Source organism: Lemur catta, chromosome 7 (assembly GCF_020740605.2).
Source record: "Lemur catta isolate mLemCat1 chromosome 7, mLemCat1.pri, whole genome shotgun sequence".
Classification (NCBI taxonomy): domain Eukaryota; kingdom Metazoa; phylum Chordata; class Mammalia; order Primates; family Lemuridae; genus Lemur; species Lemur catta.
In genome coordinates, this window is record NC_059134.1 from 55420042 (window position 1) to 55446847 (window position 26806).

Here is a 26806-nt window from a genome sequence, read left to right on the forward strand (position 1 = left end):
AGGAATCTAATTTCTAGCTGAGTACTGGTAATGTAGTCTTCAGCAAATCACTTTATCTGATATTCAGTTTTCTTATTTGCAAAGTGGGCTATAATAACAGCTACTCTGTCTACCTCACAAAATTACTGTAGGAGATAATGGGTTAGAAAAGTATTCTTGCTAGGCACTGTGGCTCATGCCCATAATCCCAGCACTTTGGGAATCCAAGGCAGGAGGATCACTTGAGCCCAGGAATTTGAGGTTGCAGTGAGCTATGATCACACCACTGCACACTAGCCTGAGCAACAGAGTGAGAGCCTGTACCTTAAAAAAAAAAAAAAAAAAAGCATCTTTTAAAAAAGTAAAACACTATACAAATGTGAGATTTATTGAGTGCCTATTGCGTATGTGATTCATACGGATTTACAAAAGAAGCAGAAGGTACAAATCCTACCCTTCCTTAATTTCTTGGTCATATGCCTCAGTTTGCTTTGACATATACTTGCTTAAATGGCTCCTCTGAGCCTGGCACTGTATCAGGTTCTTAAAGAGCTCCTTATCATAGCTAAGATCCCTTTCCTTCAGTTATAAACTTGGATAAAATGTTTTGCCATTGGGCAGTCATGTTTTTCAAACGACACTATGAAAACTAGGTCAACTTGATACCAAATTATCATATTGGTTTTAGCCAATTTTCTCCCTGTATTATTTAGGGGATTCCATTTCTCAGCAAAGCATTGGCTGTTTCACTAAATAGCCAGCTACATATAGCTGTCCCATGGGAAACCTCAAAACTCTCAAAATCTCTTCCTCCTGCTGAATTCTCCAAATTAGACAAATGAGCCAGCATCCACTCGATCACATAAGCTGGAAATTTAGAAATAATCCTTGACACCTCTCCTTTTCCATCTATCCTGGTGTTCACCTTCACAACAATCCCCCCACCCTCGCCCTGGCTTCTGAGGATTTGCTTTAAAATCAGTCCCGCCTTCTCCACTCTCACTTCCACTGTCTCACCTATACTTTGGCAACAACTTCCTAATACTGGTCGGTGCACCCCTCCTCTAGTCTCACTACCAACAAACTAATCCAACTTAAAATTTTAACATTCCCCTAACTGCTGAGAAGATAGAAATAAAACTATCCCACATCCTGTCCTCCAGCCTCAACCATTGTATCACACAGGCATTATGATAGCGTTTACAGGCAAGACGAGTGGCGCCTAGAGAGACTGACTGACTTGAATTTCACTAGGTCTCTCATGGCCAAACTCTTGCTCTTGAGTTTAATGCCTCAGGTCTCCATCTGCAAAACTGGATCAATAATCATAACTTCTTCACATACTTGTCATAAAGAAAAGTAAATGAGATAACGCAAGTAAAGTGCCTAGAACAGTGCCTGGCACAGAACACTAGATTAACTTTAGCTACTATTGTGACTATTTTGTGAGCTTTATTGTTACTTTACTCTTTAGTGCCTAACAAAGAAATAAAGCACGGGTTCCAAATCTGGTGGATTCTCTTCCCTTCGGCGCCCCGTCTCCTTACTGACGTAGCCAGCTGTGCGCCCAGCGTTAATTACCCATCTGTGCTCGTTTGCTCGCCTGACACGTGGGGATACATGGCTCGTGCACAAGGGCCGTGTCAAGACCTAGACTGACGTCTGATGTATGTCTGTGTAAACCTGAGATGGGAACAGTCCCGAGAGATGGGGCGGCGGGGGCAAATGAGAAGAATCGTGGACCGAGTCAGGAGACTTCTGACTTCTACATGAGTGTGGTCTCTCACAACGAGTGCATCCTCAGGCAGAGGACTCCATGTCTCAGGCCTCCGTTTCCTCTTTTGTAGAAAAAGGAATAATTCCTTTTTTCCCTCGTATTTCTTCTCTCACAGGGTTACTGTGACGACCTTTAAGTAGCATGTCCCAGAGAACGCTCGGTTATCGGAAGCCCTAGAGCCTTAGAAATGGCGAAGAGGGGGGAGGGTGTCACGTGACAAGCCCCGCGGAGGTCTCCGTAGACCTCCGCGCGCTTTTCCTAGAATGTCTCATCTCTATGGTCGATGGCGCTCAAATGCCCGTGCAGGCAAGTTGTTCTTCCGAGGTCATTATCACCGCTTCCGGGACGGGCCGCAGCGTGCTGGGATTGCTGTGCGCCAGCTGCCTCCCGTCCTGTGTTGCCGCCCTCTCCGCTGCTATGAGCTTCCTCAAAAGTTTCCCTCCGCCCGGGCCGGCTGAGGGGCTCCGGCAGCAGCAGCCAGATACCGAGGCGGTGCTGAACGGGAAGGGTCTCGGCACCGGCACCCTTTACATCGCGGAGAGGTAGGGTTCCTGTTCCTGGGCGCTGGCTTTCCCTTCGCCTTCCTGCTTGCTGGCGCAGGCGGTGCGGAGGAGCCCGGCGAGACGCGACCTCGGGGGGGCTGCTGGGAGGGAGCGCGTGCTCCGCGTCGCCTCGGGGATGCCTCGCCTGAGAGGAAGACTTGGTGATTCTACCGTTCCCTGCTCTGGAGCCTTTTTTTCTCTCTTCTCCGGCTGGAATTTCCCCTCACAGATAGTGCTTTTTACCTGCCTGTTTACTGGAGGTCTGGCATGTGCGTTGCTGTTAACATAGTATCGTTTTAAGGTTTTGAGTTTCCACACCCTGAGTTAATCTTCGATGTGCCTGGCTTTCCGGATGGGGCAGGTGCAGGAGGTGTTCTCCTGGGCAGGATATGTAGGTTCAGAGCAGATTGTGGAGGACTTTGAAAGTTTGATTAAGGAGTATAGATTTTCTTCTCTAGGTGTGGGTGGGGAGAGGAATCCTCTGCGCTGCTCAGGCTGGGGGCGTATCCAAAGGGACCCGACTCTCCTTTCGGGTCTTGAAAGGATTTGCCCTTTTATTTGGCCGCACTTTGTACTTTCCTAGTCAGGTAGACATGCCTTAAATATTACAGTTGTAGATCTGGGGTCTGTGTTTCCTTGACATGTGGTCCCCTTTGCTTTCTAGCCAAGGGTGACACATTGAGTCCTTCCTGTCCATTAGATCTCTTGGGCTTTCCCTTTTGCTACTTCACTTTTGTCTACAGCCAGCGAAGATTTTCTACTTGTAGAGCTCATGTGCTTACGGTGGGCCCACCTAGATAATCCTGGATAATCTATGTTACTGTCAGCTGCTTAATAATGTTAATTACAAAGTTCTTTTTGTCACGTAATGTATTCACAGGCATGACACCAGTAGATGAAGGACATGTTAGCCAAAATCTGCCTACTACAGAGTTTAGGGCACCAAAAAAAAAAAACAAAAACAAAAAAAACCCCACACACCTGTAAAGAAGCCCTGCTTTCGAGGGAAATTTAGACATTGAGCAAAGCTTAGGATTTTGGCCAGTCACTGAGATAGGAAATATGAATGTGTTAGGTAAATAGTGAGGGATCAGACTAAAACCTAACAGATGGGAGGAAAAACAAGATTGGGGTGAGGGGCAGATAACGAGCTGGTCAGGACATGTGTGGAGTAATTACATCATATAAGTGTGTGTCTTGGGAGAGTGGTGTTAAAGATAGACGTTTCGAAGTCATTAGAATAAGTATAAGCATATATTAACCGGAATGGATTAGATACCCCAGAAGAGAAGAAGACCAGGAATAGAATCTTGAGGATACACCCACATTAAGAGGTGGGTCATGGCCAGCCTAAGCAAGAGCGAGACCCCCGTCTCTACTAAAAATAGAAAAATTATCTGGCCAACTAAAATATATATATATATAAAAGATTAGCCGGGTATGGTGGCGCATGCCTGTAGTCCCAGCTACTCGGGAGGCTGAGGCAGTAGGATCGTTTAAGCCCAGGAGTTTGAGGTTGCTGTGAGCTAGGCTGACGCCAGGGCACTCACTCTAGCCCGGGCAACAAAGCGAGACTGTCTCAAAAAAAAAAAAAAAAAAAAAAGAGGTGGGTCATGGAAGAAGAGACTTGAGAAAAGAGGACAAAGGAGTAGTCAAATAAAAATAAAATCTGGTGAGCTTCTTTTGGGTATTGACAAGGAGATCTTTGATGATCTTGGGGAAAGCAGTTTCTTTTAAATGGTGGAAGATGGAGCATAGATACATTCCTAGTTCCTACACAGTCGTTTTTTCTTCATGGCATCTCTTTATAGTGATTCTTCTTTCTTTCTATATTATAACTCCTCTTTGGGGACGATCCTGTATTTGTTTTTGCTTTCTGCAAAATGTGAAACCTAAAGAAAAGTTGCAAATGTTATTAATTAATACGCATATACCCTTCACAAAGATTCATTAACTAACATTTTGTCACGTTTGTGTCTCTTATGTTCCTGAGTCTTTTGAGAACTGCAGACATGTTTTCACTTCATTTTAAACACTTTAGCATGTATCTCCAAAGAACAAGAACATTCTCCTGTATAAGCACAACACATTTAATACTCAGGAAATATAACTGTTTTTAACTTTTTCAAAAAAATTCTTATGTCAGCTTTTCACTGACAAATCTCTGTTCCTTAAGTTTTTTTTGTAAAATATACATACAAAAAAGAATATAAGTTATATATGTATGGAAGAATATAAGTAATATATGTATGGAGTTATAATTAAACTAACACCTGTATATTTACCATTCATGTGAAGAACAGAATATCACCAGTAATTGGACAGTTTTATTTGTCTCTCTTTGCTTATTCTTAGCCTTGACTCCTTGGTCTCTTCCTCCATTTTGTTTCTTCCCACCGAACATTTCCAATTCATGATAGAGTTGAGGTTGTAACAAACTGGCAAGGCTTCTTGGAGGATGTGACAAGTGGTTAACAGCCAGATGAATGGGGTAGAGCTAAGGAGAAATGTTCTAATTAGAAAAAACAGAATGCTCAGACACAAGAGTGAGAAACAGTATTATGTGTACCAAGATATGTGTATTTATGTGTATTTTATACATACAGAGAGTCTAGCAGTTCTTCCTCTGAAGGAATGAGGGCTAGTGGAAAGGGATAATAGAGCCTAAGAGGGAGAGAGCCATGTTGATGAGCTTGGCTTATACTCCTTAGGCTATGGGGACTCTATTTTAGGGTTTCAGGTGAAGAGGGATAGCTTCTGATTTGGTTTTAGCTTCTCAGATGTATGTTGAAAGATTTAGAACTCTCAGGCTTATTTTCAGAGCTTAGTTTCCATAGGCAGTTGATATTTTACCCAAATAAGGAAGGTACAGAGGCATGAATAATACAAAATAGGTAGTTTATTTTATTTTTTTGTAACAGAGGGAATAGCCTGAAACAAAATAGGTAGTTTAAAACAGGTTAAAATAAAATAGGTAATTAAATTAAAATAGGTGATTTAAACATAGAAATAATGCCTTTTTGTATCTCTTCCAAAATTAATGTTAAACCAAATAATTAAGCAACCCAAATTGTAAATAAAAATCAGAATTTAGTAATCAGAGTAAGTATTGCTTTTAAGTGTGGAACTTACTTTTGTCCTGTAGAGTGCATGGAACAAATTCATGTACGGGATTTATGAGAGCTGCATAGGAAATGTGTGCTGAGACAGCATTTGTGTTCTGTCAGCATTAGTAAGGAACAGAGTAATTATTATGTACTTTTTGAAGTAAAGCCATAATTTGATAGGCACTGATTCTATGTTTAGATTTCAGTTTTTCCATCTCCCTATTGAGTCATTAAAGTTTTGTGGGCCGGGAGCAGTAGCTCATGCCTGTAATCCTAGCACTCTGGGAGGCTGAGGCTGATGGATTGCTAGAGGTCAGGAGTTCAAGACCAGCCTGAGCAAGAGCGAGACCTTGTCTCGACTAAAAAAAATAGAAAAAAATTATCTGACCAACTAAAAATATATGTAGAAAAAATTAGCCGGGCATGGTGGTGCATGCCTGTAGTCCCAGCTACTCGGGAGGCTGAGGCAGGGAGGATTGCTTAAGCCCAAGAGTTTGAGGTTGCTGTGAGCCACAGCACTCACCCTAGCCCGGGCAACAGAGTGAGACTCTGTCTCAAAAAAAAAAAAAATTTTTTTGTGGCTCTGAATATTTGAAATTATTTGGACACCCAAACTTGGAATGTTCCTTTCTGAATTGTGATAATGCCAGCAGATTTTTGAGGTAAGAGAAAGGCAGTTTATTTGCTTCAAAATAATATAGCTTTAGTAGGGGACTGGCAATACTCGAGCACTATTTCATCTCCACATTTAGAGGAAAGTAGTAGAAAGGAAAAGTGCATACAGCACACAATCTACTTACGTAATACAATCTGTTTCTTTGGAATCAGTGGAAATGAGTCATTTTGGAAAATAATTTCTAGAACTTTTATCACTTTTAGCTCTTTAAGTTTTATCACTTTTAAGCCTCCCAGGTTTTCCTTTTTTCTAGTAAACATGTTGGGTGGAAATCCTTCTTAATGACAGTAATTATTTTCTTGCTTTTGCTTTATTCAAGTATATAATTAAGTTTTAGTGTGTTTACAGAGTTGTACAATTATCACCACCATCTAATACTCTGTTTTTGCTTTTGATAATGCTTTTGATAACTGAGAGTTAGGTGTTATGGACTTATATTATGCTATAGACATTGATTGCCTTTAGGGGGACTGAGGTGTAAAGTTCATCTTCCCCTTAACATTGAACTTGAATGATCTCAGAGTGTGGTACTATCATTGTTCCTACCCAATGAAGTCCTAGGTTCTCCTGTTGTGCTTTTGCTTGTTTAAAAATTAGACGGCCAACCTTGTTAAATTTGTATAGAAAATACATAGAATGATACAGGCCAAGCACAGTGGCTTATGTCTGTAAGTGCTGGGAGGCTGAGGCTGGAGGATTACTTGAGGCCAGTAGTTTGAGACCAGTCTGGGCAACATACCAAGACCCTGTCTCTACAAAAAAATTTAAAAAATTAGCCAGATGTGATAGCATTCACCATTAGCCCCAGCTACTCAGGAGGCTGAGGCAGGAGGATCACTTGAGCCCAAGAATTTGAGGTTATGGTGAACTTTGGGTGACAGAGTGAGACCCTGTCTCTAAAAATAAAAAGAAAGAGAATAGAATGATATAAGGGTGAAGGGTGTTATTGTAGTAACGTCTTTTTTTAATAACAGCTTTATTGAGGTAATTCACATAATATACAATCTACCCACTTAAAGTATACGATTCAATGGTTTTTAGTCTATTTACAGAGTTGTGCAACTATAATCACAGTCAATTTTAGAATATTTTCATTGCCCCACAAAGAAACTGGTACCCATTAATAGGCATTTTCTAGTTCCTTCTGGCCCTAGGCAACCACTATATTGCCTTAACATTTATTGTAATTAACATTTTTTGTGGCTTCTTCAGGATCTTTTTGCTTTTTTCCTGCTAAGCCGTACAATTCCAGGTGAGTGAAGTATTGTCAAAAAATTAGCCAGTCCCTACTCAGAACTCATCTTACTGATTTTGGTGGTATGTCTCCTTTGTTATACCAATAAAATAATTGCATTTGACCACATTTTGAGGGAAAATTAGATCTAGCTTATCTGTGGTTTTCTCTTAAAGCTATAGAATAAATGAAAGGTTTCATAGAGTCTGTCTTTCAGGGTAATAATTATTTCCTAACATATGGTGAGTTTGATTACAGCCATTTCATATGTATGTTATTCAATGTAGGATTAAGGGAGAAATGACTAATTACCAAGTATTTATTGCATATTTACCTGCTGAGCACTATGCTAGTGGTTTTGAAGAATGTTAAATAAAGGAATGTGACATGTTCTGCTGTCAAGCAGCTCACATTCTGTACGGGTACATAAAACATTCACAACCACAGGGTTAAGTGCCAAATGGTATGTTAGTGAGCATGAATGCAGTTTAGAAAAAGAAGACATCATTATGGACTGAAGTAGTTGAAGGGAGGCCTTATGGAGAAGCTAGTTAAGTAACTAGATGAGGATTTGCAAAAGCAAAGAGTACGTCTGAAGACATTCCAAATAAGAATAAGCATAAAAACCATAGAAACATACATATGACTGTGGAAAATTGAATTTCAAATCTATTCAGATTTATAGCTAGAGGAAAAGAGACCATAAGAGAATTGGTCTTAAAGAAAATTCAGTTCTCATTACTGAATTTTCTTATTTTAGGAATATTTCTAAACATTCAACTTGAATTTATTCCTATGCATAAGTGTCTAAGCTGTACTATTATAAACTTTGGGATATTAAATTATCTAAAAATAATCTACTTAAAATATGTTTTTCAGCCGCCTGTCTTGGTTAGATGGCTCTGGATTAGGATTCTCACTGGAATATCCCACCATTAGTTTACATGCGGTGTCCCGGGACCTAAATGCCTATCCACGAGAGCATTTATATGTTATGGTGAATGCCAAATTTGGAGGTATGTATGTTGTAATTTAATATATAGCTTCCTTTGATAGCAAATTATATTTTAAAAAGCAGTCTTTGGTTGGGCACAGTAGCTCACACCTGTAATCCCAATGCTTTAGGAGGTTGAGGTGGGAGGATCACTTGAGGCCAGAAGTTCAAGACCAGTCTGGGCAACTCAGTGAGACCCCATCTCTACAAAAATATTTAAAAATTTAGCCAGGCATGGTGGCACACGCCTGCAGTCTTAGATACTTGGGAGGCTCAGAGGGGAGGATCACTTGAGCCCAGGAGTTCGAGGTTGCAGTGAGCTACAGTCATGCCGCTGCTCTCCAGCCTAGGCAACATAACCAGACTCTGTTTCTTTAAAAATAATAATAATTTTTTTTTAATAAAAAGCAGTCTTTGATAATAATGTGATATTACCCACTTTTAACAGTAGTTTATTAAGCAAAATTTTAACACAGTAAAATAATTTGGACATTTGTGTGTATCTGCCTTTTATTTTCTGTATATTTGCACTTAGAATTCTTAATTTATTGTGGATACGTATTTCCTTTTCCTCTTGTGTTTAACTGTTTATTCTCTTTGTCTTTGCAAAGGCACCCTTAGAGGCTTCGATCAGTATACTTTGTGCTTCCAAGAATTTAGGATAGAAATGTTTTATTTTGTTTTGTTAACTAGTATTGGTTCTCAGGGGGTGTGGGAGGTTGACTTTTCATGGGCCTCCACCCACCTCTTCATCCCCCCATATTTGGCAGTGACATTTTGATTAAAATGGGGCAGTAATGCTACTGGCATCTAGTAGTTAGATGCCAAGGATACTGCTAAACATTCTGTAATGCACAGGGCAGCCCCTCACAACAAAGAATTATCCAGTTCACATGTTAATAATGCCAAGGTTTAGAAACCCTGGGTTATGAGTCCCAAGTTTTGCTGTTGGAGATAACTGCAAAGACTTATAAATATCTAGTGAAGTTGTTAATGTTTAAAATAATAGGTTGCTTTTCTTGGAAATAGTGTGTAAAAGACAATCCCATGAGTTTCCCTGATAAGCTATTGTTCCTTCAAATTGGGATTTTAATGTTTTCAGATATAATATCATTTATATTCAATTGTGACACAAATTATTTAGTAATTTTTTAGGATTTTTGGCAAGCTCTGCCTCATTAAGTGGATTCAGCTATATAAAATTATTTTTGTCAAAGATTTCAAATTGTTGCCATTGGAAAGAGTTCAAAGACATAAAAATCTAGTGAACTTTGGAAAAGAGGAAGAGGAAAATTTAAAAGGCTGTTGTCCTTGAGGTGTAGTAAGAGTTCCTAATGAGGTATTAGGCACAGAGTTCACTCTCCATCTAAGTGAATGCACCTGTGATTTTATAACTAAGAGTATTATGTGTCGTGTTTAGTTTAAAGGATTCATTCATTTGTATAAATGCAAAACCTTACAGGTACTCTTGTCAGTCAGTTCCAAATGCTGGTGTGAAATGCCCCTAAATAGTGTCAGGCCTTGGTGTGGGGCAAAGGTTCATATCAAGAAAAGGCTAGAGAAGTAGGGTTTGAATAAATACTAACAAAAGGGAAAAGTACATTGAATAAGAAGACGCTGTCATTCACTTGCTGGGCAAATTATTTTCACCTCTGAGCCTGAATTTCAACCCCCAAGATTAGCAGAGTCTATTAGTTTCTGGTTCTCAAACCTGGCTGCACATTAGAAGCACCTAGGAAGTTTGTTAAAAATGCTGGAAGTCCCAATCTAGGAAATAACAACTCAGTAGGTTTGAGGTAGGTGGTTTAAATATCTGCTTTTTGTGACTATTTGCTTGAAATTGATGTAATTATGATTAATCCTTTCTTACTAAAATATATAGAACTTCACGTCCTACTAGAAAGTAATATCCTCCTGGGTCAGTCACATTTATTTCAGTAGTTCTCCATTTCTCTTTATCTTGAACTCCTCTCACAAATTACAAATGCTTAGGTCATATTTTCCCAGCCTTTGTTCCTCCCGTCCTGATTCTCCAAGCTGCAGATTTTTTTTCTCTTTGGCCTACTTTCTTAAGTCTCCTTAAAAATGACTATTGTTGATAAGATTAGGTTATTTTTAAAATAACTTTAAAAATTCATTCCTGTTGTTGAAAACTTAGAAAGGTTTAAAGAAAGTACGGCAGCCCCTACAGTGATCTAGCATGAGATGATGAGTGTTGATAATGGTTGTATTTTTTTCCTTATTGTAAAAATGCTATATTATATTTCTATTTATTGCCCTAAGGTAAATTCCTGAGAAAATAAAAAAAATTATTAAGAGTGGTTATTTCTGGAAATAACTAAAAAGGTATTAGAGGGACAGGGACTTTTTCCTTTGAATCCATGCAAACTCTTTCATTTATTTTTACACCAGCATATATTACCTTTATAATTTAAAAAATTATGTTCGTTCAGTTATAGAATAATTATTACAGTATGATACCATTTTGTTTTGTAAAATATATTGAAAAACGTTTGGTACAGTACCATAATTTATTCAACTATTCCCCAGTATTTTTGTGTTATTTTACTTGTTTACAGAGGACATGTATATTATATTTAATAATATAATAACATTAGAAACAGGACAGAAAATGTCTTGCTAAATCTGTTACTTAAAACAGTTACTAGTGGCCATTTTTGGTTTTTTCCCTTTTTTGCTTATCTGTATTTTCTCATTCTGCAGTGAGCTTGTATGACTTACAAAAATAAAAGTTAAAAAACAAAAGGATTTAGTGGATACCCCCCTATAATTGATTCCTATCAGTAGAATTGCTGCATTAAAGGTAATAAACATTTTTTAAATTGATAATATATTTTGTCAAATTGCTTTTCAGAAAGTTTATATCAATTTACACTTGCAGTAGTAATGTATAAGACTCCCTTTCCATCTGTCTTAATCTGCATGGGGAATTAACGCTTTAATTTTAATTAATTTTTTATTTTTTGTAGAGACAAGGTCTGCTATGTTGACCCAGGCTGGTCTTGAACTCCTGGCCTCAAGCAGTCCTCCCATGTCGGCCTCCTAAAGTGCTGGGATTACAGACATGAGCCATTGCTTGGCCCAAGAACTAACATTTTTTAATAGGATAAGATTTAATTTATATTTTTAATGTTATTAATTTTGAACATATTTTGATGACTTGGGGGTCTACTTAGATATTTTAGTGACCTGTATTTTTTTTATTATGAAATAATTCAAACATATTGAAATAAATTAAAAAATTTCTATTCAATATCCAGCATAAATTCTAACATTTTTTCATAATTACTGTAGACATTTAAGGAAATAAAATGATATCAGTACTGTTGAATCCTTTTTGTACTACTCCCATTTCATTCCCTTCTATCTCCAGAGTTAAACAGTATCCTGTAGGTAATGTGTGTCTGTCCTGTCTGTGTTTTTGTACTTTTTCTGAATATGTATATGCCCATAAGCAATATAATGGTTTTTTATGTTTAAAATGTTAATGTAAGTGGTATCATATATATTCTGCAACTAGTTCTTTCACTAAATAATTTTAAAATCTATCCATGTTGATACAGATAGATCAGATTTGTTCATTTTTATTTGCTATCTGTCTATGAAACATAATATGACCAGGTTATAATGCATCTATTTCCTTTTTTTGAATGTTTATTTTTTATATTTTCACTAGTATATTGTGAAATTTACTAGTATACTAGTGAAATTATGTATAAATTCCTTGTGTGCAGAATAAATACTGAGATGTGAAATTATTGGGTAGTAGGATGTGGACATCTTCAAGGTGGTTGTAACAATTTTCACTTCCACCAGTGTATACTAATTTTTTTGTTTTTTTAGAAACAGTCTGGCTCTGTTGCCCAGACTGGAGTACAGTGACGTAATCATAGCTCACTGTAACTTTAACTCCCGGCTTCAAGGGATCCTCCTGCCTCAGTCTCCTGGTAGTTACTACTATAGACACACACCATCATGCCCTGCTAATTATTCAATTTTTTTGTGGAGACAGGGTATAGCTGTGTTGCCCAGGCTGGTCTCAAACTCTTAGCCTCAAACAGTCCTGCCTCGGCCTCCCAGAGTGCTAGGATTACAGGTGTGAGCCACCACGCCCGGCCAGATATTCTTAATTTATCTGTTGCCTAAGTTAACTTTTATGGGCTTTAGTTTTCCCATCTGTAATTTGCTGGTGTTGAATCACATCAGTGGTTTAGAAACTGCTACTGGAGCCTTTTTTTTTTCCCCAAAGCGAAAGGTAAAAGGAGCAGATGACAGTGGAACCATACTTGTTAGAGCCCTGTTTGGGTTTTCTCACCCTCACTGTGGCCCCATGGGGGCTCCGGAATCCTAAGTGCTCCGTAAAGAACAATGTGGCTAGACCAGAGACTCTATCCAGAGCCTTTTTTAGCTTAAAATAAGCATAATTGGTAGAATTGAATTGCTACATTCAGCTATATCAATAGGCTTGTTTTTCTTTTTAAAGTTAAATGATAACATTAAAGAGTTATTTTTGTTGCCTTTCTAGAAGAATCAAAAGAATCTGTGGCTGATGAAGAAGAGGAAGACAGCGATGATGATGTTGAACCTATTACTGAATTTAGATTTGTGCCTAGTGATAAATCAGCATGTGAGTGTTCTGTAGCGTTCTTTTCCTTTTATGTAGCAAGCATTCCCCCCAGTTGATGTGTACGTGTACGCAAAACTCTCACCTTTACCTCCGTTCTCCTGCTTTTTCTTCACTTTCTCACCTATGATTTCATTGAGGACCAAATACCTGTTAATATCAAAGGTTGTGAATGTAGTTAGCGTATTGTGGACACTTTGTTACCTGGTATATTTTGTGAATGGAGGACTCTGGTTAGTTTTATTGATTGATAGTGTTGACTGAATCTCATCTGAGCGACGGCAGAGGAGTCACAGCAGTTCCAAAGTGGAATGTGCCAGGATAGCTGGAAAGAGCCCTGTCAGCTGAGAGGGGTTTCACCCTGGTGGAACAATCTGAACAGGCCTCTGACCTTTTTTCTCAGAAAATCCAGCTAGCCATGAAGAGATCTCAATAATATTAAATATCCCAAAATGAGCTTTTATTATTTTGTGACTGCTCCATTGCCTCAAGCGCTTTCAAGATTGATCTGACATGGAATTTGGCAGGTTTTGTAAATATTGTGACCTTAGTATACCTCTTATGTACCCATTAAATTGATTTGCCCTGATGGTTATTTTTATTATAAAATTTTATTTTACATTGAAAAGAATATTAGTTACAACTGAATTTCCTTGTTCAGTGGAGGCAATGTTCACTGCAATGTGTGAATGCCAGGCCTTGCATCCAGATCCTGAGGATGAAGATTCAGATGATTATGATGGAGACGAATATGATGTGGAAGCACATGGTTAGTAAAATAGATTTTTTTAAGTTTTATTTTTTTGTTTGTTTAGTGTTTCATTTTAAGAGTGTACTAGAGATAGGGGATTATAGTTCTTTAAATCTCCGTAAAGTACCCAATATGATATGATTATTAATAAAAGTGAATGACAATGGTATACATATTTATGCTTATGCTCTTTGCAGCAGACAAATTGGAGAAATTTATGGGCTTTCCAAGTTTAAAGGTAAAAAATAGAGATTATCAGGGGAAGAAAGTGGATAAATAGAGTAAATGGAAGGAAAGAAAATGCTAAATAGGAAAGTGGGTTGTCGGGAAAGTCTTTTACGCTGAGACACCTGCCCCCAGAGAACAAGCCTTCTCTCTCTATCCCTTGAGAATCTAGATCATCTATATCTTTATTTAATATATTCCAGTTGTGCAAAAACAGACTCTTGGCCAGGCGCAATGGCTCATGCCTGTAATCCTAGCACTCTTGGAGTTCAAGATGAGCCTCAGCAAGAGCGAGACCCGTCTCTACTAAAAATAGAAAGAAATTAGCCAGGCATTGTGGCACACACTGGTAGTCCCAGCTACTCAGGAGGCTGAGGCAGGAGGATTGTTTGAACCCAGGAGTGTGAGGTTGCTGTGAGCTAGGCTGACATCACGGCACTCTAGCCTGGGCAACAGAGCAAGACTGTCTCAAAAAAAAAAAAAAAAAAAAACAAACAAACCCTTATTCCTTCACTGTCAAGGACATTTGTTTTTTTCCAGAGTCATACTTCATTTATCTAGGAATGTTTCCTATTGCTTCTTCAGACCAGAATGCAGTCACTAGCCTGGTGGAGCCTTTTTGTAGCTTGAGGTGCCTGCTGTACTCTTTTCTTTTTCCTACTGATCTTATGCATACCAATCTGAGTATCCAAAGCTCTTTGTTCCATGTATACCCGCTTGCTGGCCTGAGACAAACTCATTTCTGGGATTCTTCTTCACATACCTAAAGATAACCTTATCTTTCTAGGATTTTTGGTTTTTTAATCCTTTTTGTATTTTCTAGACTTTCTGATTTTTTAAAAGGCACATATATTTTGATCAGAAGACATCTTCAGTACAAATTAATATCAACTTAATTTGTACTCACCAGTAAAATCCCACTTTGGAATAACACAGGACTCCCTGACCTTAGGAACATACATTTTTCCTTCTAGTCCTTGGACATGTGAGTCTTTGGGAATTGCTGTTTACTGGTTCATTATCTCTTAGAATCCCTTCTCATCCTAGAGGATAGGGACATTTTCTTTGGCAAATGCATTATTCATTATCCATTTTGTTTTTTCTAATTGTTGTGTAATAGCCTTAAAGTTTTCTATTTATTTAGAACAAGGACAAGGGGACATACCTACATTTTACACCTATGAAGAAGGATTATCCCATTTAACAGCAGAAGGCCAAGCCACATTGGAGAGATTAGAAGGAATGCTTTCTCAGTCTGTTAGCAGCCAGTATAATATGGCTGGGGTCAGGACAGAAGATTCAATAAGAGATTATGAAGGTGAGTGTCCTTTCTCTTCAGTGTGAACAAACAGGCACTTGGGCAATAAGTTATGGAGAAACATACAAGTTTTTTGGAAACTCTAAGAGAGAGAAATCTTAGAATTAACTCTTTACAGTATAGGAAGCAAGTGTAGAATTACATAGAATGGGAATTTTTATGTAATTTGTTTTTAGTGGTGGTTTTTCCTCACTATGAGAATAGTCTTTGTTCATAGTCAAAAATTTTTTAATTTTAATTTTTTTAAAAGAGAGGTGACACCCAGGCTGGAGTACAGTGGTACAATCATAGCTCACTGCAGCCTCAAACTCCTGGGCTCAAGAGATCTTCCTGCCTCAACCTCCTGAGTAGCTGGGTCTATAGGTGCACACCACCATGCTTTGTTTTGAGATGGGGCCTCACCCCAGCTGGTCTCAAATTCCTGGGCTCAAGTGATCCTTCCACCTCAGCTTCCCAAAATGCTGAGATTACAGGTGTGAGCCACCATACCCCACCACAAAAATTTTTTAAATATGTACAGGCAAAGAAGAAATGAAAAAAATTCAGGCTGGGCATGGTGGGTCATGCCTATAATCCTAGTATTCTGGGAGGCCAAGGTGGGAGGATTGCTTGAGCTCTGGAATTCAAGACCAGCGTTAACAAGAGTGAGACCCCATCTGTACTAAAAAAAAAAAAAATAGAAAAAATTTGCCGGGCACAGTTGCACACACCTGTAGTCCCAGCTGCTTGGGAGACTGAAGCAGGAGGATCGTTTGAGCCTAGTAGTTTGAGGTTGCAGTGAGCTAGCTATATGGTGCTACTGTACTCTAGCCCAGGGGACAGTGCAAGACTCAAAAAAAAAAAAAGTTAAGTATAAAAGGGATAGCTACTATTAATTTTCTGTTGCATCTCTGTATTAGTTTGCTGGGACTGTTGTAACAAAGTGCCATAGGCTGGGTGGCTTAAACAATAGAAATTTATTGTCTCCTAGTTCTGGAGTCAAGAAGTCCAGGGTTGGTTATTTCTGAGGGCTGTGTTTCAGGCCTCTCTCCTTGGCATGTAGGTAACTGTCTTTTCCCATATGTTTTTGTGTCATCTTCTCTCTGTGTCCGTGTTTCCTATGTCTGTTTCCAAGTTTCCTTCTATTAGGGTTCTCCAGAGAAACAGAACCAGTAGGGGGCATATATGTATTTATATACATATATATAAATACATAAATAGCGAGGGATTTATTTTAAGAAATTGGCTCATGTTGTGAAAGCAGGCAAGTCTAAAATTAGCAGGGTAGGCCAGCAGGCTGGAGACCCAGGGAAGAATTGATGTTGTAGTTTGAAGGCAGTCTGCTGGTAGAATATATTCTTGTTCAGGGTGAAGGGAGATAAGTCTTTGTTCTATGAAGACCTTCAGCAGATTAGATGAAGCCCATCACATTATGGAGGGTAATATGCTTAGATCAGAGCTTACTAATTTATATGTTAATCTCAAATCTAAAAAATAACCTCCAAAGAACAACTAGAATAATGTTTGACAGACAAACTATCTGGGTACCATGGCCTAGCCAAGTTGATGCATAACATTAACTATCTTCTTATTAACACCCTTCTTGAAAGGGCACCAGTAAAATTGGATTAAGTCCCACTCTAATGTCCTCGGTTTAACTTGATTACCTCTGTAAAGACCCTAAAGATCATATTCTGGGCTACCAGAAGTTAGAACTTGAACATGAATTTTGGGGAGACACAATTTAACCCTAAACACTAAAAGAGAAATCTCAGAATAAATTCTTTATAGTGTAGGAAGCAAATGTAGAATTACATAGAATGGGAGGTCTTATGTAATTTTTTTATTGGTTTTTTTCCCCCTAAATCCAAAAAGTCTATATTCATAGTCAAAAATTATAAAAGTGTGCACAGGCAAAGAAGAGGTAGGAAAAAATCAAGTATAATTCTGAGAGACATCTACTATTAATTTCCTGTTGTATATCCTTCCAGTCTTGTTTGCTTACATGTGTTTATTTGTGTATACATATGGATACTACCATTTTTATTTTAAAATGAATTCCTACATGACTATATGCAAAACTAGGATAGTCAGTTGATTTAAAGGATTAGGCAGCATTCAAGAAAATTGGGTTCTCTTCTCATGACAAGCTTTCGGGACCTTAAAACTGGCTTTAAGTGTTTCTATTTTCTTTCATTTGAAGCTTGTTTGTAAGTATTTTCCTTAGCACACTGATTCCTTTCCTAAATAATCCTGTTTTGATTAGAACCTCAAAGTGTTCTTTTGACTCCAGCCTTTACCAGTTTATTCTCTTATCCAGTCTAATACCTAGTTCCATGGAGTTTTCCTTACTTTCATATCTCTTTGCTATTACTACTATAATCCTGCAAACCTAGGCCTTTTTTTCTCAAACTGGATTTACACAATAGTAAATTTCTTGCCTTTATCATTCCTTCCTCTAGGTCGCTAATCTTCTGAGCATGCTTTTTAATGTCACCCCCTATGTAAAGATGTCCCCTCAGTGATTTCCTGATGCTTACCTTATAGTTCTGACTCTAAAGAGACATCGCTGTCTTTGCTCTAGGTGTCTCCAGTCTTTTTCCTGCTACCCTCAGTAAAGCACTTAGATAATGCTTATTATATGCTAGACTCTTATTTAAGCACATTACACATTTACTTATTTAATCCTCCCATGAACCCTGTGTGGTGAATGCTGATATGACCCCATTTTACAGGTGAGGAAACTGAGACACAGAAAGGTTATGTAACTTGCTTGAGGTCAAACAGCTAATAAGTGATAAGAGGTTTAAATGAGCTAATATGCCAAAAATAATATACTCACTACATTGCCCAGCCTGCATAATCAGGAATAGCTAAAAGCTTCATGGAGTAAGTGGCATCTAAGCCACGATCTGAACCAGTATAGAAGTGACCCAGAGGAAGTGGGATGGATTCACACAGGTTAGGAGGAAAGGCAGGTAGAGGGAGTAGTTATGTGCAGAGGTTCAAGAGACCATTCAGCTTTGGAGGACTGAAAGTTCATTGTGTCTGGAACTTTGTGAAGGGTAGTTATGGTAACTGGTAGATAGTGATAGATAAAGGTAGAATAGTGAACTGGGCCATGTCTTAGAGCAGTGGTCCCAACCTGTTGGCACCAGGGACCAGTTTCATGGAAGACGGTTTTTCCACAGATGGGGTGGGAATGGCAAGTGATGGGGAGTGGCTGTAACAGATGAAGTTTCACTACCTTACTCCCCCACGGCTCACCTCCTGCTGTGCAGCCTGGGTCCTGATAGGCCATGGACAATACCAGTCCGTGGCCTAGGGGTTGGGGACTGGGGTTGGGGATCGCAGTCTTAGAGGAACTCTTAGGTTTGTGGGAAGCCACAAGAATTTTAGTTTGATTAGTGTTTCACAATATAACTGGTTGCAATATGGAAAACTGATTGGAGAGCAAAAATACTAGAGAAAAGAAGAGAAACTCTGTTATGTGACTTATGTATTAGATAAGAAAGGGTGGCTTAAATTAGGTAGTGACAGTGAATATCAAAAGACTTGACACAGTTGGGTGTGGTGGCATGCATCTATGGTCCTACCCATTCAGGAGGCTGAGGTGGGAGGATCCCTTGAGTCCCAGGAGTTTGAGGCTACAGTGAGTTACGATTGTGCCATTGCACTCCAGCCTGGGCAACAGAGTGAGACCATGTCTGGAAAAAAAAAAAAAAAAAGACTTGACAGATTTGAAAGATTTAGGAGATAAGCAACAGAAGTTAGAGGTAGGGTAGGAGTCTCTGGTTTGGGCAGATAAGAGGTAACCCTTTAGCAAGACTGTTTGGGAAAAGAAACATTTTTATGTGGAAAGATGAATAGTTTTTTAGACATGTGTCACATTTGCATCTCCAAGTGATGGAGTGCCAAGGGGCTGTGGGCAGAAGCCACTTTGTGGTGGGCTGACGAGTTGAGGGGTGAATGGGAGGTGAACAAGTGGAGAAAACAGCTATAGACAAGTCTTTCCACAGAGCTTTCTATTTTTTTCTTGTCCCCTCTCATTTTATTTAATGAGCTAAGAAAAACAGGGAGATTAAGCAAGAAGCCTGCTCTACTTTTCTCCTGGATTATGTTGAAAGCTTTGTGAGGAAAGGACTGTTTACCTTAAAAAAACAACAACTAACGGTAAATACTTAACAGATCTGTAAAGAGTAATTGATACTGCATTTGAAAGTTCCTACCTACAGTTCTTTTAGTACTGAGGTTGAGAATTTATAAAGTAAATGTTAGATATAGACTGACTTTAACTCACCCTAAATCCACAGGTAGCATTTTCCTTTCTCATTTTGTTCTTTGATACTTACCAAAAAAAAAAAGCATCTCTTACCAGCAGAGGGCACTAGCTTCCTTCTGGTTGAAGTTAGAAGGTTTGTACCTATCTGAAATGCTTAGTAGAGTATCGCTCAACAATTCATTTTTTTTGTTTAGACGGGATGGAGGTAGATACCACACCAACAGTTGCTGGACAGTTTGAGGATGCAGATGTTGATCACTGAAAATGATTTATGCTACTAGAAGGTGAGTAGCTTATTTTCTTCCTTGTCATTGAACATGAAAATCATATGAAATGATTAATTTTTATTTTCATACATCAAGAGAACTCTATATAATTTGCAGTTTGGAAAAATGTTGTTACTCATTTCTGAAATTACTGAAAATTATGTGGTTTTTTTCCCCTAAGAAATCAAGGCTGCAACATGGTAATGTTCAGTTTTAACATTTATTGTACATTTCCCACATGCTGAGCACTGCAGTAGGTATTGAAAATATGTAGAAGAATAAGACACAGACCATTGTCAATGAACTTATAAGCCATTTGTACAGAAACAGACCTCGCTGGTTGGCTCAAGTGAGAGCAGTAGAGCCTGAGCTCATGTCCTGGTCTGCTCTTGAGTCACCTTTTCTCACTTGAGGTGTTTGAAATCGTAGCATGCTCATCAGAAAGCAGAGATCTGCTGCAACTCTGCTTTTCAGTTTTGGGAGGGAATAGAAGTAATTCAAAATTGAGCTTAAGACTTTAATCAAATTTTGTATCAGTTTCCCTCCTTCTGAAAATAATGGGTGACCAAGGTCGTGGTCACCTTAGTATCCAAGTCCGATTTGCCAAACCATAACAAGTTTGTGTATAGTTGTCCAAAAGCGATCATTTCCCAAGTTGTTTTTCCTGCCTGTTTTTCATGGCTGATGTAAGAGCTCTCTGCCAGTTTTCTTTCCTCTGACACATTCTTATAAGCTTTGCCTGAAGTTTGTCCCTATTTATTTGCTACTTGGTTAATCTAAGAAATATATTTTCAGTCTGGGTGATTCAGCTATATGTTAGACTGAAGGTCATGTAGCTAGTTCACATACAGAACTAGAACTAGTAATTGTAGTAGTCCCTCCTTTATAAGCTGTTAAGTTGTTGTCCCTCTTTTCCCCCCTATAATGTTCTCTTACCTCTGACCTTATAGCATTCTTTTCTTTTCTTTTCTCTTTTTTTTGAGACAGAGTCTCACTCTGTTGCCCGGACTAGAGTGCCTTGACATCAGCCTAGCTCATAGCAACCTCAAATTCCTGGGCTCAAGCAGTCTTACTGCTTCAGCCTCTCGAGTATCTGGAACTACAGGCATGTACCACCATGCTCGAGTATCTGGAACTACAGGCATGTACCACCATGCCCAGCTAATTTTTTCTATATATATTTTTAGTTGTCCAGCTGATTTCTTTCTACTTTTTAGTAGAGATGGGGTCTCGCTCTTGCTCAGGCTGGTCTCGAACTCCTGAGCTCAAATGGTCCGCCTGCCTCGGCCTCCCAGAGTGCTAGAATGATAGGCGTCAGCCACCACGCCTGGCCGGCATTCTTTTCTGAAATACTGGTTGTCTTCCAGTCTTTGAGATAAACTGCTCTCCAGATCCTTTTATTTTATTAAACTATATAGTAATAGCATGGCAAGATTTATATATTTTGACTTGGCTGTGCTACCACTGTTAGTCATCCAATTAGGTTGTGAAATCTCTTGTCATTCCCTGCTATGCTAAATATTTCAAAATTCTTTGTTTTGTTCTGATAATAGATTTTAGTTCTGAACCTTAAGTAATCATTGGCTTTTTCTCCACTTAAAATTTTTAATTCCTTTACCCCCATTCCATTTTATATTGGAAACCAGCCTTTTAAAATTCCAGTTACATTCCAAGTTATTGCCATTGTGAACACTGTATAACACTGTTTCTTGTGCTAACCATGAATTGTGGTATTGGATCTCTGCTTTCTTCTCAGGTCCTGCCAGTGGAACCATCTGAAAATAACCTCCTTGAATTCTTTGATTTTTATCTCTTCCCTTAAATACTTAATCCTAATTTCCACATTTATTTCTGTCAGTGGTAGTCATAGTCTAAAATCAATTATGTGTTAAAATTATGTGTTTGTATCACCAGAGCTCTGTTAACATTAATTTTCAGCTCTCACAGTTGCAAATGTCAGTAACTTCACTATTCTATTTCATGGGAAATCTTGTACCAACTTAAGTCATCTTTCCTTACTTCTCATCACATTTTTTTGTAGCATATTGATTTTTTTCAGCTCAGTGATACTTGTTTAGTACCTGTTTTATTGGAACTGGAAAATAGATTTTTGGATCTTCTGGCTTTTACATATTTCTTTTTGAAAAATAGACATTTCAGAGAACATCAACGACTCTGTTAATAAGGATCATTAGAAACTCATTTGGTATGTCACTAACAGTTACACAAATGGGATGTTACTACAGTCCCTGGCAAGAATTCTTATGATTCTTTGCAATGGTGAAATACCCATAAAATAGCCACAAACTAATGAGCTTTGCTTTCTGTTCATTTTATGCTAGAGTTCAGAGGCAGAGAATTATTTTTTTCATAAAGTTTATACATGTTCTTTATCTGGATAATTGACCTGAATTCCAAACAATGTCTGAATTCCAAAACAACGTTTTAATCATTTAGAGTTGTATGTGCCTTTCAAGAATGAACAAGAAATAATTAGAGTATTTATGTAACCATTAATGATTTCAAGATAATGGAACTAGGACCTCTCAATGCATGAGGTAGGATGAAGGGGGAAGCACATGAGTGGTAGAATCACAGCTCTACCACACACTGGCTATATGCCTTTGGACAAGGCATGTAACTTCTTTAATCCTCGGTTTCCTCATCTGTAAAATGGAGATGATAAGAACTGCCTGGCAAGGTTATTACAAAGACTGAGATACAATGTATCCAAGTCCTCTGGCACTCTTGACTAGGTATTCAATAAATAAATAATAGCTATTATTGTTATAAACACTGTAAAACTTTTGTTTTTCAGATTCTGCTCATAACTATAGGAGAGAACTTGGTGCCTCTTCCACTCTGGAGTGGGTTGATGAAAGTCTTTTTCCTTCTCCAAAACTTACCTGAACCGGTTCGTTCGTGAGACAGACTGAACTGAGACAACAAATTGTCACCAGCAGAAGAAACTATGACCTTTATTAACAAAGGTGAATTAACTTAACCAAGAGGGTGTTTGTAGTTTATTATTTACCCAAAAACTCTGTGTCTAGGTACCCTCTGAGGGGGTCTGTAATTCCTGCCTTCACTGTATGCATCTTCTATAAGCTGGCAGGCCTATGTGGTGGAAATGCACAGGAGCTTGGAGGTGTAGGTAGACCGGGTGGGAAAGAGAGAGGTTGAAGCTAAGATTCCCTTCTCTGGGGCTTAAGGATACCCATACTCCTAAAAAGAAAGATCTCAGAGGAATCCTAGCCTCTGCTCATTCTCCACAGGGGCAAGAATCTTATACTAATTTGGGGCCCAGATTAATTAATTCAGGTATTTGTAGGTAGCCTCTTTGGAAATATTCCAGCCACATATACTACCCTTGACACAAGTGCTTCTGACTGGCTTTTGCTTTTTTCACGATGTTTCATCATTCTGCTCTGTTATAACCTCTTCGGTTATATCCTCTAGTTTCCAACATCTTAGGTTACTTTCTGTAACAAAACAAGTGAAACTGGGATGAAATCCTCAAAGTACTTAAATGGTAATTGTTTTGTCTTTGTAATAGCTTAACAAATAAATCTAGGTTTTCTATATTACTGTGCTCTCATTCTTGACTAAAACCATTAATGAGAAATGTGTTTTGAAAAAATAATGTTGGCAAGTAGAATTTTGCTGGTCTTAATTTTTGTTCACTTGTTGAGAACATGAACATGAAATTAAGAAGAAAATGTGTAGAGCTTCTGGCAAATGTTTAGAAAGGCAAGGATTTAACGTATTTCAGGGGATTTCTGCTAATTCCTCCTGGGTCAGGACTAATTTATTATATTTATCAACTCTCAATTTTTAGTTTTCACAGACACCTGGATATTTATAAGGCTGATTTGTAATTACACATTTATACTTGGACTTTTTGGAGACAGAGTCTTACTCTGTTGCCTGGGCTAGAGTGTAGTGGCATCATCATAGCTCACAACAACCTCAAACTCAACGGCCTCAAGTAATTCTCCTGCCTTGGCCTCTCAAATGCTAGGATTAAAGGCGTGAGCCACCACACCTGGCCTGTACTTGGACTTTTGATACAATTATATGGCCTTTAAAATAAGGTTAGATAGGCTATTCAGAATCACTTGCCTAATTAGTGACTAGCGTTTGATACCACTCAGTCCAGTGTTCTTTTCAGCACTTTTGCTTGGTTTCTCACATCCTGCAAGATAGACTAAAAAAACCCAATTTTCCTTTTTCTAGCCAGGCTCTCAGAAATTCCAAATCTGTTACACAGTAGCCAAGTAAAAGAGTCACTTGGAAATGGAAATTAAAATTTACTGAGACTTCTTTCAGCCACTGTGCTGGGTCCTTTTATATATTATGTATTATATTCTTAACTACTTTGTGAGATATAGATACTTTTATGCCACTTTGTAGATGAGGAAATTAGGTTATAGAGAGAGGTAAAGTAACTTGCTTCAGGTCATGTAGATAGCGAGCTGTGATTTTTAAGCCTATGTTCCAAGACATCATATAGCGTTACCATCTACCAGCAGCTGAGAGGAAGCAAGTTCTCTCTACTGCTGCAGGGTTTTCAATGTTAAATATTCTCATAGGCTAATATTATTACAGAAATTCCATTTGAGTTCCTTTTGAAAGGAACAGATTTGTAATCACGACTTTCAGTGAAGTATAAAGTGCTCTGATAACAAAACAAACTGTCACGGAGATTCGAAATTCACTGTTTCCTGTTGGTGTTGCCATGGTCAGTCTAGTATTGTGGATAATGCAATAAACAAAAAGGAGACAAAGCATCTAGTTCTGGCTTGGCAGAGAAGTTGTTTAACATCTAAGGGCCTATTTCCTCATTTGTAAAATGAGAGGATTAGACTAAAATACTTTCAAAGATTCAACTACAGCATTCTGTAATACTAGACAGGTGTATCTATAGTTTTGCGAAAATAGGAGAAGCTGAGAAAAAAGATCAAGTTAGACTTTTAGAAAATGAAATTCATAATGATCAGCCAGCCAGTATTTATTGATTACATTTGAGCTTAATTTTAGGGTTGTTGGAATTGTTTTGTGTGTTCTTGATGTAGAGAAACTTTAAAGGCACAAACATTTCCTCCCAAAATGTAAGCCATCTAAAATTTCCATAAAAGTTAGGGTCGGTGGTTTTCTATTCTAGGTTCTATCATTTCAAAAATGTAGTCATTAAAATATGGTCCCCATGAATTTCATTCCCCCCTTAGATTAGTCAGATATTTATACTTCTTAAATAAGCTTGTTCAAGTCCTTATACATTCTGTATTTTGAGATTCTGTTAGGAGTTTCCTCAATATTGGTAAATGTGAGAGATTACGCAGATAATCATAATATACAGGTTTAGTATCCCTAGTTTGAAAATCCAAAATCTGAAATGCTCCAAAATATGAAAGTTTTTGAGTGCTGAAGTGACACTCAAAGAAAATACTCACTGGAGCATTTTGAATTTTCAGATTAGGGGTGCTCCACTGGTATAATTCACATACTCCAAAATTTTTTAAAAATTCCAAAATCCAATATGCTTCTAATCCCAAGCATTTTTGTTAAGTGATAAAATCTCAACCTATATAGTACTTTACTTTTAGAAGACAAGTGTCATTACTCCTTGTTTAGAGATACTAGATATTTAGATAGAATTTAGTTTACGTGCAGGATTTCAGATAGGTTCACTATTATATAGCTGATTCTCACGCAGGTTTTTCTAGAATTGATAAATCCACATCTAGTACCTATCTTTTTGGCCATTATACAGTAATTCAATTCTAAGCAAGATCTTTTATGAGGATCCTAATAGAATTATTGCCATCCCTTTATGAAGGAGCTGAAGCATATTTTCACTAAAATCTCACTCTGTTCATATATACATAAATAAACCAGTGTCTAATTTGGGGAAACTTCATAATTTCAGATGACATAAAAAAACTTTTTTTTTGAGACAGAGTCTCGCTCTGTTGCCCAGCTAGAGTGAGTGCCGTGGCGTCAGCCTAGCTCACAGCAACCTCAAACTCCAGGGCTTAAGCTGATCCTACTGCCTCAGCCTCCCAAGTAGCTGGGACTACAGGCATGCACCACTATGCCCAGCTAATTTTTTCTATATATATTTTTAGTTGGCCAGATAATTTCTTTCTATTTTTTAGTAGAGACGGGGTCTCGCTCTTGTTCAGGCTGGTCTCAAACTCCTGACCTCAAGCCATCCTCCTGCCTTGCCCTCCCAGATTGCTAGGATTACAGGCGTGAGGCACCGCGCCTGGCCTAGACATAAAAAAAACTTTTGGGAGTGAACCCCAAAAGTTTTGTTTTTAACTTAAGAAGATAAAATAAGAGATATATAATATGGGGATTAAAAGGCTCAGTAACTAATAGTGTATATCGGCTAACTAATATGTCTTAGGATTTTTTTTAGGATTATTTTGGAGATTACATAAATCACTACTACATGTAAAGCACTTAGAACAATAGTGCCTAGAAAATAGCTTAATAGTTGTTAATTAATACCTAACTTTTCATATCAGAAAGCAGCAGCTACAAATACAATACTAACCCACCATTTAGAATACATCTGAGAAGCTTGAACTTTAAAAATCCACTGAGCAATTAAAGTAGACATCATGAAATCTGTGTTTTTTCCTCAGGACCTTCAGGTCTTCATTGCGAGTCTCTGTTCTTGCTCTACAGACAGGTCTAATGTACTTGAGCATCTAGTTTCTAGGCACACAACAGGTTAGGAAAGGAAAAAGGGGTGGTTCTATCAGGCATAACAGTAACAGCAATAAATAGCTGGTAGAATTATGAAGAAAAGCAAATATATATTCCCCCAAAATACAGCAGTCTAAGCCTGTATAATAGATAATGCAAATATTAAGATAGTATAGCAGTTTATGTTCATAAAATTGTGACCCTATATCAGCCCAAATTCTAGTTGTAAATAAATCCAAATCTGGCCAGCTTAAGCAGAAAATATTTGTTAGAAGACTATTTGGTAGCTCATACAATGAATAGGAAGTTGACGT

The 26806-nt window shown here is 38.1% G+C and overlaps 1 protein-coding gene across 2 annotated transcripts; it reads left to right on the forward strand.

Moving 5' to 3' along the window:
- Positions 1-2074: 2074 nt before the first annotated feature.
- Positions 2075-23359, forward strand: CLNS1A (chloride nucleotide-sensitive channel 1A). Of its 2 annotated transcripts, XM_045557283.1 has the most exons (7): positions 2075-2298; positions 8195-8331; positions 12856-12957; positions 13616-13723; positions 15075-15248; positions 19704-19793; positions 22594-23359. In XM_045557283.1, the coding sequence occupies exons 1-6, from the start codon at positions 2174-2176 to the stop codon at positions 19769-19771; spliced, it is 714 nt and encodes a 237-aa protein (XP_045413239.1). In that variant the 5' UTR covers positions 2075-2173; the 3' UTR covers positions 19772-19793; positions 22594-23359. The 2 variants fall into 2 exon arrangements, with proteins under 2 accessions (XP_045413239.1, XP_045413240.1); XM_045557284.1 differs by lacking the exon at positions 15075-15248 and having other exon boundaries at positions 2095-2298.
- The last annotated feature ends 3447 nt before the right edge of the window (positions 23360-26806 follow it).

Excerpts from the sequence above, each read along its gene's own strand:
- CLNS1A (XM_045557283.1), top strand. The coding sequence starts at position 2,174 with ATGAGCTTCCTCAAAAGTTTCCCTCCGCCCGGGCCGGCTGAGGGGCTC. Across the intron at positions 13,724-15,074 it reads ATATGATGTGGAAGCACATG|AACAAGGACAAGGGGACATA; the intron begins GTTAGTAAAATA and ends CTATTTATTTAG. Across the intron at positions 15,249-19,703 it reads TTCAATAAGAGATTATGAAG|ACGGGATGGAGGTAGATACC; the intron begins GTGAGTGTCCTT and ends TTTTTTGTTTAG.